Raw genomic sequence first — 16,515 nt, 5'->3', positions numbered from 1 at the left:
AACATGGGATCTTAATACAGTATAGTTTGAAGATATTTCAAAATGGAAGAATCACCAACATATAACGGTTTTCCTTTTCACCCATTGTTGAATAAATGAGGTCTACAACGAGATTTACGATAACGACATTAAAGAGTTTTACCCTTTAGTCGTCCAGCAGCGTTTTTCAGCTGCAGAGGACCATCATGGAGAAGCTTCCGACAGCGAAGCAGGTCCTCTCGGGCAAACATCTGGCCGTTCTTCATGCGCGTGATGGACTTGCTGTCCGTACGGCCGTAGATCTCTTTCAACTTTTTCTTCTTCTCATGTTCATTTACTTTATTGTCCACTGAAGCAATTATATCTTTCACCAGCTGAAGCGCCTGCGTCAAGTCCTCGAAATCCTCCTCGTTCTCTGCACAAACACACACACAGACAGACACACAGGTTTATATGATATTGAATTGTAATAAATTCCTATAAACAATCAACAAGTCCATTTAGTTTCATTATAGTATTAGACTGGCAGGATAAAACCCTCTTGAGAGCTATAAGCTCCTTCTCAAATTGCCCCTGAAAGGATATTTGTTATACTTGATGCTCTAATTCATTTTAAAAATCTCTTTGTTGGGAACGTGACCAAAAAGCCTTTCAAGCTGGCTGTTCAACAGTTGGAAGTGATTTGCGGTAAATGTGGAATGTTTACACATTATGGGCTCATGTGTGCGGCGGAGGGCCCATCCGTAAGACAAGCGTGTTTACCGAGAGTGAAATATTGGTGTGCTATTCAAACACTGACGGGCGAGTCGGTTTGGAGAACTGAGGCTTGACTTTGCTTACTGCCAACATCTTTGGCTCAAGTCCAGTTTCATAGTGTCTGTTTGTCTCATTTTTGTCTTGTTTTGTTATCTCATCATATCTGTGTATTTGTAAATGACACTAAGCACAATAAAATCAGAGTAGTTCACAACCTTTGAAAGTGGCTGTGAGGTCTCAAATCTATGGTATACAGCACCTGCAAAAGAAGCAATTTTATTTTTTTATATTACGCTACAGTTCAAAAGTTTGGGGTCGGTAATTTTTTTAAATGTTTTTTATGCTTTTATTATAAGGCTGCATTTATTTGATCAAAAACAGCAAAAATAGTAGTATTGTGAATTATTACAATTTAAAATAACTTTTTTCTATTTGAATATATTTTAAAATGTAATTTATTCCTGTGATCAAAGGTGAATTTTCCCCATAATTATTTCAGTCTTCAGTGTCACATGATCCTTCAGAAATCATTCTGATATGCTAATTTGTAGCTCAGGAAACATTTCTTATTATCATCAGTAATAATTTCTTATTAATATAAATAGTTGTGCTGCTTAATATTTTTGTGGAAATATTGGATGGTTTTTTGATGAAAAGAAAAGCATTTTTTAAAATACTGTCACTTGTGATCAATTTATTGCATCCTTGCTAAATAAAAGTATTATTTTCTTTTTAAAAAAATCTTACTGACTTTGTCTTACTGTGTGTTTTTTTATTTTTATTTATTTTTTTATTTATTGGACAATAATTGGGTAGGGGTGAATTAGAGCTCCCACGAAATTTGCATTTTATGCTGGAATATCCATTTAGTCCGAACACTATTGGTCAGAATTGACTGATTGATTTTTTTAAGAAAGATTTAAGACTAAATCGCAGCTCATGACTGCAACTGGTAAAAGTAAATCTCACCTTTAGTGTGCTGCAGGATTCTCTGTAAAAGCACAGGGTACTTTGTTATTCGCTGAGTAACCAGCAAAATGCACTCTGGGATGCCCATCCGCCGGACAATACTGCTGCTCATTTTTTTCTGGAAACAAGACCACATTGAGGACCGTTAGGTATCTTCTTGCATTTATTGGGAAGAATGTCCAACATAATGAATTGAAGAATTTACCCTGATGAATGCCTGGAAGCGTTTGTCTCTGGCATGCAGCTCCTTGTAGAAGTTCACTGCTTCACTGTGTCGACTGCAAAATTTGCCATAGATTTTCTTCATGCTTTCTGCATTAGAGCCTGAGAACTGAAGCACATCATGTGGTACATTATTACAGGAGCTAGGATATGAACAATGAATCTGTTGATAATCCATGTTGACGTATGCACATAACATGCAGATAAACAAATACAATATCTTTTTTTACACAGTTTTTTTATTTTTATATTTAGAAATGACTTCTTATTATGTTTTATTTATTTTGATATTATTATTGTTATATTTATGTGATTTTTTTGTTATATTGTTATATTTATGTGATTTTTTAGTTTTTTAGTTAAATTAATTTAGTTTTTTTATCAATTCACAAACTGCAGTTTGAGGGTGTTTACACGACAACAATGTACTAAAAACGGAAACGTTTTCCTTTCTTTTTTTAAATGTTTTGCGTGCAGACGACAACGTTGCCAAAACGATCATCGTTCACAAGGATCAATGAAAACGACTAAAAACGCTGTATTATGCTGGCAGGCCAGTAGTTGGCGATGTCACTTTGTAAAGAAACATTACGTGCCTGTGCACAAACGCATTTCTTCTACATATGTAAATAATGCGTCTCCGCTGGCACTAGTAGTGGTGCAGTAAATCTACACTTTGCAGGAGGAACGCTAATAAACTCAGCACCTTTTGGTTGTTAAGTAATCAAAATCAAAGTACTCATGGCATGCCTATAGACTGAAGAGGTAATGCGCATGCGCATGAAAACACTATTTTCACAAATTCACGTTTTTGTAGTTTACACAGAGAAGATAATGGCATCGTTTTCATCAACGATCATCAAAGAGTGGATCTCTGAGCTGGTGTGAGTGAGTGGAGGCGAGGCGAGGCGAGGCTAATTTGCATATTCTTAAAACCGCAATACTAAATGAGGCAAGGGCGTAGAGTTACATTAAAGCTATTTGTGGCATGAAGATTTTTTTTCAAGGAAAAAACATTTAAATATGTAATTTTGGTGATCAAATATGAGTTTTAAGGGATAAAATGATTGACTACAGGGGGACTTTAAGTAAAATCAAACACCCTCACCTGGTTGACCAGCACATCTCCTATTCTGTTGATTATAAAGCCGTTCGTTCCATCCAGGCTGGGTTCCTTCTTCCTCTCCAGCAGTGCACTGAAAAAGAACGAGTGGAGATCCAGGAGCTCCTCCAGCATGGGGAACATCTTCTCCACCATCTGGACCTCCAGCTGGAGATCTGTCAGCAGGCCCTTACTGTACACATCAGACATGATCCGTAACGTCCGCAGGTGATGCATCTCCGTCTGGATCAGCTCTGGATTGATAAAGGAAGGAGATGTTTAGATCCAGACATCTGGGAAAGCAGCAGTTACTATTCTTATTGCTTTTGGGCCAGACATCGAAGAGATGTCGACTCTTTGAACAGCAAGAGATTCCCATGTAAAAGTTGCCAATTACTTCTAAACAATTCACTTTAATTGTAAGCTAGCATCTAAACGAATTTATTTATCAATTTTGTAAATTGTCAACAATCGTGTTATTTGTCAATTTTTACCAATCGTTAACCAATAGAACCAAGAGTAATTGCTTGAAGCTAAGATCAACAACACTGCTGCTAAAATTATTGCATGTGATTTTTGATGCATTATTATAGTTTTTTTCTATATTTTGAATTAGTTTTTATTTTTGTATTTTTAGTTTTCATTTTAGTTTTAGTAATTTTGTTGAGTTTTTGTCATTTTTATACGTTTATATATATATATATAAAATTATTTTTTATTTTTTTTTCTATATATTTTTTTTTATTAATTTCTGTTTCATCTTTAATCTATTAATCTATTGTATGCTGTTCTTGCTGAAAAACCAGTTGCCCTTCAGGAACATTTCCCTGGACGAAATGTGCAATCATTTAGTCAGTGTTTGTAAACAAAACCTCAGAACAGCAAATGCTTTTGGCCGTAAAGAAAATACAAATTTATTCAATTCTAACATAGACTTACCATAGATGACGTCTTGCCTCTTAACGATGTCCTTCTTGAGATGCTTCAGACATTTCTTATCTACAGTAATGCTCCAGGAGTCAGCCTCCAGTTCTTTAACATCTGCTTCAAACTCTCCCATCAGCCGGCTGTCAACCATCTCAGTTCCTTTAGAAACCAACAAAATGTTTATTCAGACATTACTAGAAAACCTGTGCAAATGATAAAAAAACTAGTGAAAGTGAATAATGAAGGAAATTACTGAGTAGAAGGGGAAGAAAAAGGACAAGAGGCCAGATTCAAAACTAGGCCTCCCATGAAGCCACAGCTCTGACAATTAATTACTTGTTTTTAAAAGGATAAGGACTAATTCTTTCTAATTCATGCTGAAAAGGGAACATGCTGGACAGTGAGTTTTCCCTGAAAGATTTTAGGTTAGGCCCTCTTCAGATGCTTTTGAAAGTGCAGGAAATTGCATCTGGTATAATACAGGAAGAAATATGCCTGTTCACCTTCATCTAGAGACTCATTGGACGCTGTGACCTTACTGGGTTTGTGGAGGGAGTCTGTGGATTGAGACAGATATCGCATTCCTCTCAGAGGTATATCGTCAAACCTGCAGGAAGGGATGAGGTTGGGATGAGGGATGAGGTCAAGTGTCCTACAGACAGATTCATTGGCATCAGAAGCTAGAGTCAGCAGTTAAGTTGTACGTTGAGAATGGCGTACTGCCATATTACCAGTGCTGGGTAGAAACTGATTATACGCATGTAATCTGCATTACATAATCAGATTGCAAAAATTAAGTACTTGTAATTAGATTATATTACATTTTAAAATACTGATAATCAGACTATAGTTACTTTTTTTATTGATTCCATGATTGCATATTACTCACACAATGGCAAACATAATTTTCACAAGTTTTTTTAAGTGTTCAATCAATTTTCTTTATTTTATTTCAATGAACGAAATATTTTTTGTCGATAGTTTTAGTAATCAATAACAACACTGATACTGTGCAGTATTCAGTATAGTCGCATTCCATTCTGAACATACTCGGTAACTACATTTTCAGTTGAATATTGATAATACTTGTTGGTGTGTGTGTTTAGGCACTAACATTGAAATATTGTTGATGGACATGCTTTTCGAGAGGTTGCTGCTGTGGAAGGGCATAATACTGGTGGGTCGTCTGGAAGGAACAATCACAGACTGTTCCTCTGGAGAAAAGATAGCAGACCAGGGACGCTCCCGCAGTGTGGACGCTACACACAAAAATACACCATTAAGATCAGCTGACATGAAAAAAAATCATAGAATGAAAAGAGAGAAACCTACAAACCCACATTTTGTTCGTAGAGTGACGACAGGCATAGTGGTGGACTCTGGTATTGCAAACTGTTGTTTATGTAACAGAAAAGAAGGAACAGATTGTTTTTAACAACACAATGCCGACACTTTCCTCGGCGAGTAACTGAAAGAATATGGCACATTTTAGAATGAAAACAACTCAAACCTTCATTCTGCTTTTGGGACACATGGGGAGGCTTTCTCTACAGCTCTTGTGAACTCTCACATTGCAATCTGAAAAAATAAACATCACAAATAAAAACATTAGCAAAGTACTCATTTGCAATTCACTTCTTTGATAAAGATGTCATATTGTGAATGTTGTAAGTGTAAGGTATAATATACAAGTTTGTGCTTTTATCTTTTTTTTTATATTTATATTTAGCTTTAATTTATTTTTATTTCCGTTAAGTTTCAAGTATTTTAGTACTTTAACTTGAACTTATTTCAGTTAGTTGCCAAGGTATTATGTCTAATTTTAGAGTTGTTTAAGTTTAAAGTTTAAGTTGGAGCAATGAAGGGAGGATTGTGTTTGTGTTGATTTCAAATATCAATAGTGTTTCTCAGAAATCACTTACTGCACCTTTAAGTTTTCAATCTTTCAATTCTTTGATAAAGATGTTATATTGTGGATGCTGTAAGAATACATCATTATTTGTTACCAAAGCATAAACCCAGCCTTTTCTGTTAGCAGATTTCACCTCTATGACCAAACATAAGGGTTTAATCATGCACTTAAAACGGAAGTCATTGTTTTTTCTATTCTGGTTTATGGTCAAAGTGGTAAAGACAGTTGGGCTTAGGGTTAGGAATTCCTTCCAGTCAGGAAACTCCACCAAGCTTACAAATGAAATCCCAGAAACGTGCCAACAAGCACTAGTAATGCAGATCTTTTGTAAAGAACAGACTCTGAATATATATAATATCATTGTTTCATATTACTTTTTAATTATTTTTAATAGTTTTATTATTATTTCTATATAGATTTATATTATATTTTCTATTACTACCAATGGGCTGGGCAATGAGGCTATAGAAAGATGGACAGAAAAATAGACTCAATGGGAAGTTTAAAGTTTATTTACAGTAAATTGGAATGAGATTAAAATATTTTAAAACAATATAGAAAACATTTTCTCCCTGAATGAATACGATTTTCTCTTTCGCTCCATGAGGAAGTGAATGATGTTACCAGAAGTGCTTCCTATTTTTGAGCAATGAGTCTTTTGAAATCCATGACACAACAGTTCAGACATCTTTAAATCACCCTTCAATTTTAAGTGTTTTGCTATTCTATCGCCATTATATTCCATCACCTTAAATACATGTCAACTTACTGTAGGAGACTTCCAAAACAATATTAGGAGCCTTTGAAATTACTTAAGGGAACAAAAATACTTTCTATTATATATTTGTCCTGCACATACTAGAGGTTCTGTAAAAACCCAGTGTCTTTTCATGTGAGACCTAGTATTAGGAGTAAATAAATCAAATGGATGTTAAGTAGTACCTGTAACCGTAAATGAGGAACTGATTCTTACTTGTGCAATTGACAGTATCTTTAGTGTTAAGGTTTTTGTTGCATTGCTGGCACAAAGCCGGATGCAGCAAACTCGACGTGCTGAACAGGTGTCCATTCACAGATTTCTTGTCTCTCTCTTTTGCCTCTCTGTCTTTCTCCCGATTTTTTTCCTTGTCTTTTTCCTGTGCCAGAAGAGGTATAAGAAATATTACAATAGGTGACAGCTGTTAACACTTGCAGAGCACTGTAATGGCCCGTCGTAGCTACTTCAGTTTAAACCCATTAACTTAAATTGCTCATCATTTTCTTTAATGGCATTTCTGCAAAGTAATTTAGTATGCCACCCTGTCTTCAAATTCCTTGCGCGAACAAAACAAGGTGCTTGTTTGCCAATATTAAAATGATGGGACTATGGGGCGAAATTTGTATGGATGAGTGCTACAGGATTCAGAGCTAATGAGTATGCTAATCAAAAAGAGGACCTTAGTGGGCAGCCCTATTGTCCCCATGAAAAATGCCATTTCAAACTGAGGACATTATCACTGTGATTCAGACAGTTGTGCACAAACATCCTCTAAATTGTTGTCAAGTTCTCCTGTAACAAAGTTCAGCTTCCTACTTGTAAATATAGGCCTCAATTTAAGCAACTGTTTAGAAACAGCAACCGTTTTTTTGGTAACAAAAACTAACATAACAAACATTATCAGGCTTATTCTAAACATGAAATATTCAATTATGTATAGTTGAATCACCATAAATCAAATCACCATAAGTGCCAGTTGTGGATGAAATGCACTAAAAGACAATCAATATGACAACTAAACAATGAGCAAGTCATTGGATTCCATTGTTAAGCAACTAAGGAGTTAACAAATTCATATACAGTGAACATCAAGAAGTGAGAAGAGAAAAAGAAGCACAAGACAAACCAGAACAAAAAGTGAACACACCCCAGGGGCAAAACATCACTTTCCTTAAACGAGACAGTGACTGAGATTCGGCCTACCTCTTCTCCCTTCAAGCTCTTTATCTTCTGATAGCGGCCTTGAACCTCGCAAAACTTTCTATATAACATTACTGTGGGAGGGAGAGCCTTTGCAAGACACTCGACCGACACAAAAAGTTTAGCATCACCTCAGATTCAGGAGGAAGTGATCCAGCTCAAGCTGGGAGGGTGCTGTGACTCTTACTTCCTCTTTTTATTGCACTGTCGTTGCTGGTGTCAGAACAGCAAAGTGCTGATGAAATCTGAACATTTTGGTGTAAAAACACCCATCTGAAAACTTTTATAGTTAATCAGTAGCTCTGCAAAAGTTTCAGACTGTAGATTTAACGTTTAAAGTATAATTAACTACAAAGTTCCCAGTGTGTGGAAGCTTGATTCATTTTAATGGTTAGTTAATGGTAACTAGGTCCATAAAATCTTGAAATTAGAGTCTTGACTGACTTTCAGGAAGTTCAAAATGAGGCCAATTCAGAAAGAATGTATGTACAGAAGCCCTAAAGTTTATTTAAGCCACAAAAATTATATGAATTTCATTGCATTAAAATGAAAATTAAAATGAATTATATGAATTTCATTGCATCATATCAAAGTGGCATCAGCAAAGAAATGTCAGTATTTAGTTGCTAAATTGCTAAAACTGTTGGTAACACTTTATTTTAAGGTGACGTAGTTACATGTTACGATATATATTTACTATAGTAATAACAGTAAATTATGCATAATTACAAGTAACCCTAACCTTAACCGTAACTCTATAGTACATGCAATTAATTAGTACTTATTTGAGTATGTACTATGTAACTAAATCACCTTAAAATAAAGTGCAACCAAACTGTTTATTTCCAGGTTTCCTGGGAACCCTACTTTAGGTCTCTGTAGTTTTAAATAAAGTACTGGTCCTTTAAATGGGTAAAATGCTGAGCTAACTGTAAAGAATGAAACATTATCGTGCCTCTTCTTACCGTCATATTTCCTCTAGTGCTCAGAACGTCTCTTCCAACCCCTCACACAAACTACTTCTCCATTCATTTCAGTACAAGGGTAAATTCCTGTCTTGCATTTAATTGACAGGGTGATAATTCACAGTATGAATGAAACAGATGAGCTCATCTACAAATACACTCTTGGTGGGCAGGAAATTACTTGGTGAAAAAATGACGAACAAAAATGTTGACTTACTCTCGCTTTCTTGTACATTTTGTTCTTTAGATAGCTGAAAGTCCGGCTCACTTTGGTGGTATTTTTTTCAAAATCTCCTCTTAAAGGTCCAGGTTCCTCCTCTGTAATGCTAAAAAAAGCAAGATATACTGTAAAGACATGCATTATATGAGTGTTTCCAGAAATGTCAAAATGAATTGAGATATGCATGGGCATCGTACCTGTATCCCATTGAACTGGAGTTCCTGGTGAATGATGTCATACCTACAAGTACAATGATGGAGTCAAATTACCATCACTAATAACAAACAGCCTCCATCAACAGAGCCTGATTTACATCCACATGCAAAATAGTATGTGATTTGTCTAGATATTCAATTGACAAAAAATGACACATTGTGCCATTAACATGCTATGGGCAAGACCATTTTAATCAATACTGAGTTTTTGAAGTTATAATGCCGTCATGAAATCATATTTAGTTATTATTGTAAGAAATTTCCATGTATTCGCCACTGAATCTCAAAAAAGTACAAAAAAACATACAGCCATAAATATGAATGTAACCACAGACGAATGGAGTAGTAAAACTGTTCAGAACGTGACCTTCTCTTAACTAAATGTATGGCAAAAAGAACACTATATTACAGGGTTAATTCACCTAAAAATGAAAATTAGTGACCAGCAACTTTCAAACTCCAAAAAGGACATAAGTACCATTAGGGCTGGGCGATATATAGCTAAAAATATGAATGATGCCATTCTGTATGAATGAAAATACATGATCTAGATGCAAAGTACATATACACAATGTTCCCTAATTTTATATCATCATAAAGATATCGCAATAATAGAGGTCTCTACTCTATATTAGGGTCAGGGTTCAAAGGTGGCTAGCATATTTTGGATCATCTACTGTCACAGGACATCATCTATGGACAAAACACTAAGGGTTACTATGCTGAAGATGCCATTATCCAGCTCCTACTGCAACTTACTTATGGAGTCCTCCTCATCACTAGATGAAGAGGTGAAAGTAAAGACAGTTTTAGATTTGGGGAGGATCGGTGAGAGGTTGAAGGTAAAAGAGATCCGTCTCTTTCGCCGAGTTCTTCCTATCGCTGGGCGGTTGCATTGGGGATTGAAAAGTCAGAGCAAGTACATATTAAACCAGATGATTTAGGGGCCTGAGAACTGGGTGGAGGACAACTAACACAAACCAGATGAAGAAAACAAACTACATTATACTGGTACAACCTGCACGTGCACAACCTCTCAAACAAGGAATTAATTAGAAATATCTGGTATTCTGAAAGCAAAAGATGTTTCATAATCAATCTATAGCAGCCAGAAACTGAAAGAAGAGATGGAAATCAAGCAGCTTAACTCACCATCTATGTCCCGTTGGCTGATGGAAAGCATAGAGACTGATTTCTTGAGGGGGAGAGTCACCGATTGACCGCTGTGTCTGAACTGATGATACTTCCTTGATTTCTGAAATTGCAAACTTAGATGCTCAGTGCTGTTTTAAAGTCATGTTTTAAAGAAAAGTGACTTGATTAAGAGGATTAAGAGGATTGTTAGGCTTGATCAAGCCCCAGAAGTGACAGTGGAAACGCTACTGGCCCTGGCACGCACTAGCACACCCGCTTTTGGCCCGACAGTGGAAACGCGGCTAATTTGTAAGACGTGTTTGCTGGGAAGGATTTGCATGCTGGTATGATGTTCATTCTATTCATCAGGATCAGTTTCCATATGTTTTATTAACAGTCCATGCTAGTATTGTGTATTTATCTTGGTAACTGCAGTCTCTGTAACCTTAACCCAAAATACCACTTTATTTTACTTATTGTACTATTTTCTATATTTTTGATGACTGTGGTGGCTTATACCAACTTACTTTATTGAATTATGAAAAACTATAGTATGAATGGGGGTAGGATATAAATTGTTTAACTTGTGTTAGTGATATTCTTACAATTTATTAGTCTGTTAAGTGAAGTGGGATGGTAGGCCTACTTGTGTGTGTCAACCATTTTTGAGAAATGGTTAAAATTTAATACAAATTTGGGTCGCAGCTTCATGACCATGGGAAAATGTGGGTCCAATGGCCAAATCAGTTGGGAACCACTGGCTTGGACCGCTTCAAGTAACCTTTTCAAATAGTTTCTCTATTTTAGCCAAAACGTCATGATTTGGGGAAGTCAACTCTCATCTCACCTGACCACCTGGACTGCTGCATTCTCCCAAATCAGATTCAGGACCTTCTTCTGTAAGAGACATGAGTGAGCCCCTCTCTTCACTTTCCTGCCCCTGCACTCCTCCCTGATCCTTGGATGGGCCTCCAGACTGCGGTATCCAACGCTTGCCATCCTCAATCCCTGCCGCTAGACCCTCCAAACTATAACTTAAAAAAAGAACACATCGCTAACAGCTCAGCTCAACAAGAAAAAAAACAACAAAAAAGTAAATAAATCAATAAATCAATACCTGTCCCACACAACTTTTGAATTCACATCAAATTAATTATGGTGTCTAGTCTACATGGTTTCCTTTTCACCCAAAAAGGTGTCCACATGCGTCTGTGTGTGGTGTACTACTGACCAACCAGATGCAAAATATGCAAAGTGGATGTTCATATTACACTACACCCAACACAGAAGTATACACACTCAAAAAATGATTAGACATTGTTTATTACACAATAATATAACAATTGGAATTAAATTATGATGTATTTCAGTGCAACTACTTAAGTACTAAAAAAACCAAAAACCTTTAGACAATAAAAAAGTAACTAAAAGTGCAGTATTAAAATGTAGTTGGATGGTTTTGGGACTATGCAAAGCTGACTCTCTGGACAGTCTAGATATGAACACAGTGAATTTCACTAACAGAATGGCTGCTGTTAGTATGAGACACCAGGTCTGATCTTAGAAGCGACGCCATAGACATACAGTACAAGCTCAAAGCAGCACAATGAAAAGCACAACCTGAGGCTACATGAGAAGTGTTTTGGGATGCTAATATATATATATATATATATATATGCGAGCAGGCATTCGACATTCAAACCTCAAAACAAATAAAAACGTACTAGCCAAACAGAAAAAGAATCAAAACTACACTGTGAGAAGTGAAGACAGGAGCAACTACATATCACACTATATATTACATAAATGAGGGTCTTGTTTTAAAGGTGACTAGAACATTTCCAGACTTTCCATATATGAATTATATAGAGATCTCAATTATATTAAACCTCAAATCAACTTATAAGGTTTAAAATAAGGTTTCTAAATGACATGACACGGAAGAATTACTTGAATTGTATAACCTACCGTAGTCAAATTGATCATATTAAATAATATTTTACATTTTTGTGCAACAGTATGAACAAATTCATAACAAACTTCCTCTTACCTGACATTCGGGCCAGATACGAGAACAACAATATCAGTCATCATGCAACCGCCAAAAAAAAAAAAAAAACCTACAACGACTACACAGCAAAATGCATCTGCAGCAACGCTTCTAACTTTTATAAGCCATCATTTATCCAAGCTGTATCAAGGCTGAACGGGGTAGCAAAAATAAAAAGGCCTAAACACACGCCTCACTTTGCTCTCAGACAAACAGGTAATGCAAATGATGATGCAAAAAGCTCTTTGTGCAAGTCAAAGGGGATGGCTCTTCGGTTGGATTTACAGGAAGCTTGCACACAACGCGCTCACACACTCTCTGTACCTGATGAGCTCTCTAATTTCTTCCAGCTCTCGACATGGCTCACTGGGGCACCAGCTCAGACTGGGCAAAAAAATAGGGGGCACCAGTGGGCAACAAACCAGTTAGAGGGGTAGTAGAGTAGAAAAACAAGCATTTCTTCAGTAAACTATTTGTTTGGGTTGATTATTGTGCTCCACTCTTAGAAGAAAAAGGTTCTATAAAGAACCTTAAAGGGGTTTAGATGGGGTTTAATTTTGTGAATTTAGTTGTGTTTTTTTAAATCTTTTTTTTATTTTGACTATTTAAAATTTTAAGAATGAAACAGCATGTAAACACTTTGTCATGAACATAAAACCATGAATGTATTATGCAACCATTTAAAACTTACCTCCTTATAACCTTGGCATAAAGTGTTCTTTAAAAATTAGTCAAGAACCCTAATGTTCTATACAGAACCCCACTGAACCTTTTCTTCTAAGAGTGATATTAGAGTGCAACAGGAGGGTTCCAGAGGTAAAAATTATATTCATCTTCATCACATACATTTTTTTAATAAATACCAAAGACTGTGTTAAATTGCAAAATTCCCAGTACTGTAATTTGCTAGCATAAAAATGGGAATCACTGTTGCACTCTATAGGGATTTCAGATCTCAAATACTTGGATATAAAAATAAAAAACAAGATACCTTCTTCTGTAAAAGACAGGTCTGTTGTCTCCTGTACTTCGTACAGAACTGGAAATGGAAAGATGATGAGAGGTATGAGATGACATGGAAATATGAGAGATCTTTAGTAACTACTATGACTTAAAATATCTGTATAATAAGAGTCTTGGAAGGGTAAAAATGAAACTAGTAAAGCAGAGAATTACTTCTAGAAAAAGAGTGAATGCAAGTCAGTAACAAAGGGAAGAGCGAGGTGAGAATGACTAGAGCATGCAAAGACTTGAGGATGTCACATGATCAAGAAGTGTGAGTGATGTCATTCTCAGAGCATGTCTTGTTTTGGTGTGTCTGTTTGAGGTGCTGATGCATTAGAATTCAGTGTGTTCTGCGTAGGAGCGTATTCAGCGTTTCAAAACCTAAAAAAACCCAAATATATTTTGAGCAAATTGGTGTCTGTGATTTGATATAAATTTTCATCATATTCCTTTTTTATATTACGTTTCAACATATACTTTAATTATTTTATTCAGCAAGGATGCATTAAACTGATCAAACGTGACAGTAAGTAAAGACATGTATAATGTTATATGTTTCTTGAGCAGCATATTAGAATGATTTCTGAAGGATCATGTGACACTGAAGACTGGAGTAACGATGCTGAAAATTCAGCTTTGCATCACAGGAATAAAATACATTTTAAAATATATTAAAATAGAAAGCAGTTATTTTAAATTGTAATGACATTTCACAATATTACTGTATTTTTGATCATATACATGCCGCCTTGGTGAGCATAAAATACTCATTTCTTTTGAAATCTAGTCTATCTAGTCTGTCTGCAAATTTTCAGAGAAAAAAAATCATATTTCATTAGAAAAAAGAAGCCTATGTTAGGACCATTAAGATTTCTTACATTGCAATATCATGATGACAATTAAGCAGACTCCAATCCATAATTCACATTACATTAATGCAAAAAAAATCTGGACAAATTTTTCTTTATTTAATATTAATTTAGATTATTTTTTTATTACTACTGAGAAGCACTTTTTCACAAAGCAGAAAAACACTGGTCCTAAGAGCAAGCTTCACTTCAGTGTGAGCACGTACCTGCGCTGGTTCATTTCTTCTTCTCCTCCCTGGTTCTTCCCAGGACCCCAGCTGTGTCTGCGGAACGGAGAGAGCGAGCGCACGGTGGAGCGGAAGAGAGAGGCGGGGAGCGGCACCTCGGTTAGCCTGTCTTTGGCCTCCTCTTCTTGCCGTACCTCCTCAGAGCTCTCGGCCGAGGAGCTGGGATGGCCCACGCTGGCTGTGTCGTCTGTGGAGGAGCAGGAGACGGACACCTCGCTCGTGCTGTCACCTCCACCTACTGCCTCCTGACCCTGAGCAAGAAACATTAGTCAAATTCTAATTAACCGACAGACAGATGAAACATTATTCAGCACAACAAAGATTGGCTATATCTTATCAATGATAAATGGAAAGTGTGCAAAAGAAAAATGGTTCAACTTAAAGAACTCGAACATAAATGCTGCCAAAAATGCTATTAAAAAGATATTTGACCAAGTATATAATTAAAAAAAAAAAAAAAAAAAAATTGTGATGGGGAAAACAAAATTCTAAAAGTTTTTATCTTCTGTTTTTGTAGATATAGTGTTTGCAAAGTAGCATTGTGTTAATTTTCTTTAAACATTCTATATTGGCCAGTGTTATTTTAGTATTATTTATATACTATTGATACGTTTTTTTATACACTTCAGTTAGTTTCCATGGCAACATTTCAAAAAATCAACATTTTTCATCTAATATTTATATTTATTTCAGCTTTATTGAAAATTTTAATAGTTTTAGTTATCAATAACAACACTGATCCTGACCTCATGACATTGAACAGATTTGCAAAAATAACAAGCAGGTTTCACCCCAAACAATGCCCTTAATTGTCATTGGTTGGTCAAACAGAAAGTCCCGCCCTCAAGCTCACGCCATTGGTTGAGCCAGTCAGGACGCTCAAATTATTAAATTAAAATTATTAAATTAAATTAAATTAAATTAATTTTAGGTGAACATCCATGGGCTAATTAGAAGAAAGTATTTAAACATCGAACAATAACACACTTCACTTCATGTCTATTGTTGATTACATTTTAAATTACATATGAAATGTAATACTTTAGAAATAGACTAAAGACTAAAGTTTAAAAAGCTTGCACTGAGAAAAGTGTTCATCATTCAACATTTAATAGAGAAATGACATTATCATAGTATTTGCATTTTTTATTGTTTTTAGAGTTTTTTTCCCTCAAATTTAATCTAATAATCAATTATCTTATTTGACTCCTACTTACACTCCACTGTAAACATGTCTGAACTGTAAGAGTTAGTTCATCTCAGACTTGCATGCATCTCTAAGACTGACTCACTCACTCAATCACTCACTCACAAACTTGAAACAGTCGTGAGGTTTCTTGGTATGAGGTTTTGATGAGTGTATTGTGCCGAGCACTGGTGGCGTGAGACAAGGTGAAGAGGATTTGAGCTTTTGACACACATTGAGGTTTTTGTTGGTGCTCTGGTTGGGGGATGAAAGCCCTCTATTCATGTGCCACTGAAACAGCTTCTATTGAGCATGTGTGCAAGGAAGCAGAGGGGGTGGTTTATAAGCGTGTGTGTATGAGGTTTAAAAGGGTTCTAGAGAACTTATAACCACGTGGAAAAAAAAAAAAACCTCCGGTGGATTTTAACATTTAGGTGTCCTAAAATAAAAATGTAAAAAAACAGAACTGTAGTCACATGATCAGATAAAATGGCCAATTCTGAGATAAAATGATGCGTATCATTTACATGTATCATAGCGCAGGTGAAAAACCATGACATTAATCACAATTATTTCATCCTATTGACAGCCATTGTTTTATATTTAATCTACCAGTGCTCAAATGTTTGAAAATAACTGTGCTAAGGCATCACTTTTATGATTCCTCATACTTCGCTTAAAGATTTTTTAAAGCTCTTAACCCTCATTAATAAACTTGCATCCAGCATGTTGTACTACAGACATGAATTAACCCTTGAGCAGGCTTAATAATTTTGCCAGCTGGATGACAACATTGAAAAAAATTCAAAATAAATAAATA

The 16,515-nt window shown here is 35.7% G+C and overlaps 1 protein-coding gene across 17 annotated transcripts in view; it reads right to left on the bottom strand.

Annotated features, from left to right (window-relative positions):
- The window catches only part of LOC311080248 (A-kinase anchoring protein 13), a 75,161-nt gene that overhangs the window by 15,066 nt on the left and 43,580 nt on the right, over positions 1 to 16,515 (bottom strand). For 9 of the 17 annotated variants that reach the window (XR_014605543.1, XR_014605544.1, XM_084110055.1 and 6 more), the window contains 17 exons: positions 14,489 to 14,760; positions 13,400 to 13,447; positions 12,733 to 12,792; positions 11,206 to 11,392; positions 10,377 to 10,479; positions 9,207 to 9,249; positions 9,007 to 9,115; positions 6,841 to 7,003; positions 5,466 to 5,533; positions 5,296 to 5,347; positions 5,070 to 5,214; positions 4,459 to 4,607; positions 3,968 to 4,114; positions 3,035 to 3,282; positions 1,910 to 2,035; positions 1,705 to 1,822; positions 143 to 394 (listed from right to left, as the gene is read on the bottom strand). Coding sequence is in view for 14 of the 17 variants with exons in the window: in XM_084110055.1 (XP_083966181.1) it covers positions 143 to 394; positions 1,705 to 1,822; positions 1,910 to 2,035; positions 3,035 to 3,282; positions 3,968 to 4,114; positions 4,459 to 4,607; positions 5,070 to 5,214; positions 5,296 to 5,347; positions 5,466 to 5,533; positions 6,841 to 7,003; positions 9,007 to 9,115; positions 9,207 to 9,249; positions 10,377 to 10,479; positions 11,206 to 11,392; positions 12,733 to 12,792; positions 13,400 to 13,447; positions 14,489 to 14,760 (2,290 nt within the window). In the remaining 3 variants the exon portion in view is untranslated. The remainder of the gene's footprint in view (positions 1 to 142; positions 395 to 1,704; positions 1,823 to 1,909; positions 2,036 to 3,034; positions 3,283 to 3,967; positions 4,115 to 4,458; positions 4,608 to 5,069; positions 5,215 to 5,295; positions 5,348 to 5,465; positions 5,534 to 6,840; positions 7,004 to 9,006; positions 9,116 to 9,206; positions 9,250 to 10,376; positions 10,480 to 11,205; positions 11,393 to 12,732; positions 12,793 to 13,399; positions 13,448 to 14,488; positions 14,761 to 16,515) is intronic. The other 8 variants (XR_014605545.1, XM_084110049.1, XM_084110048.1 and 5 more) reach the window with 6 other exon arrangements.

The sequence above is a fragment of the Abramis brama genome, assembly GCF_963993115.1.
Source record: "Abramis brama genome assembly, chromosome: 3".
In the NCBI taxonomy this organism is placed as follows: Eukaryota; Metazoa; Chordata; class Actinopteri; order Cypriniformes; family Leuciscidae; genus Abramis; species Abramis brama.
The sequence above is the reverse complement of the archived record's forward strand: the minus strand, read 5'-3'. Positions and strand labels throughout refer to the sequence as shown.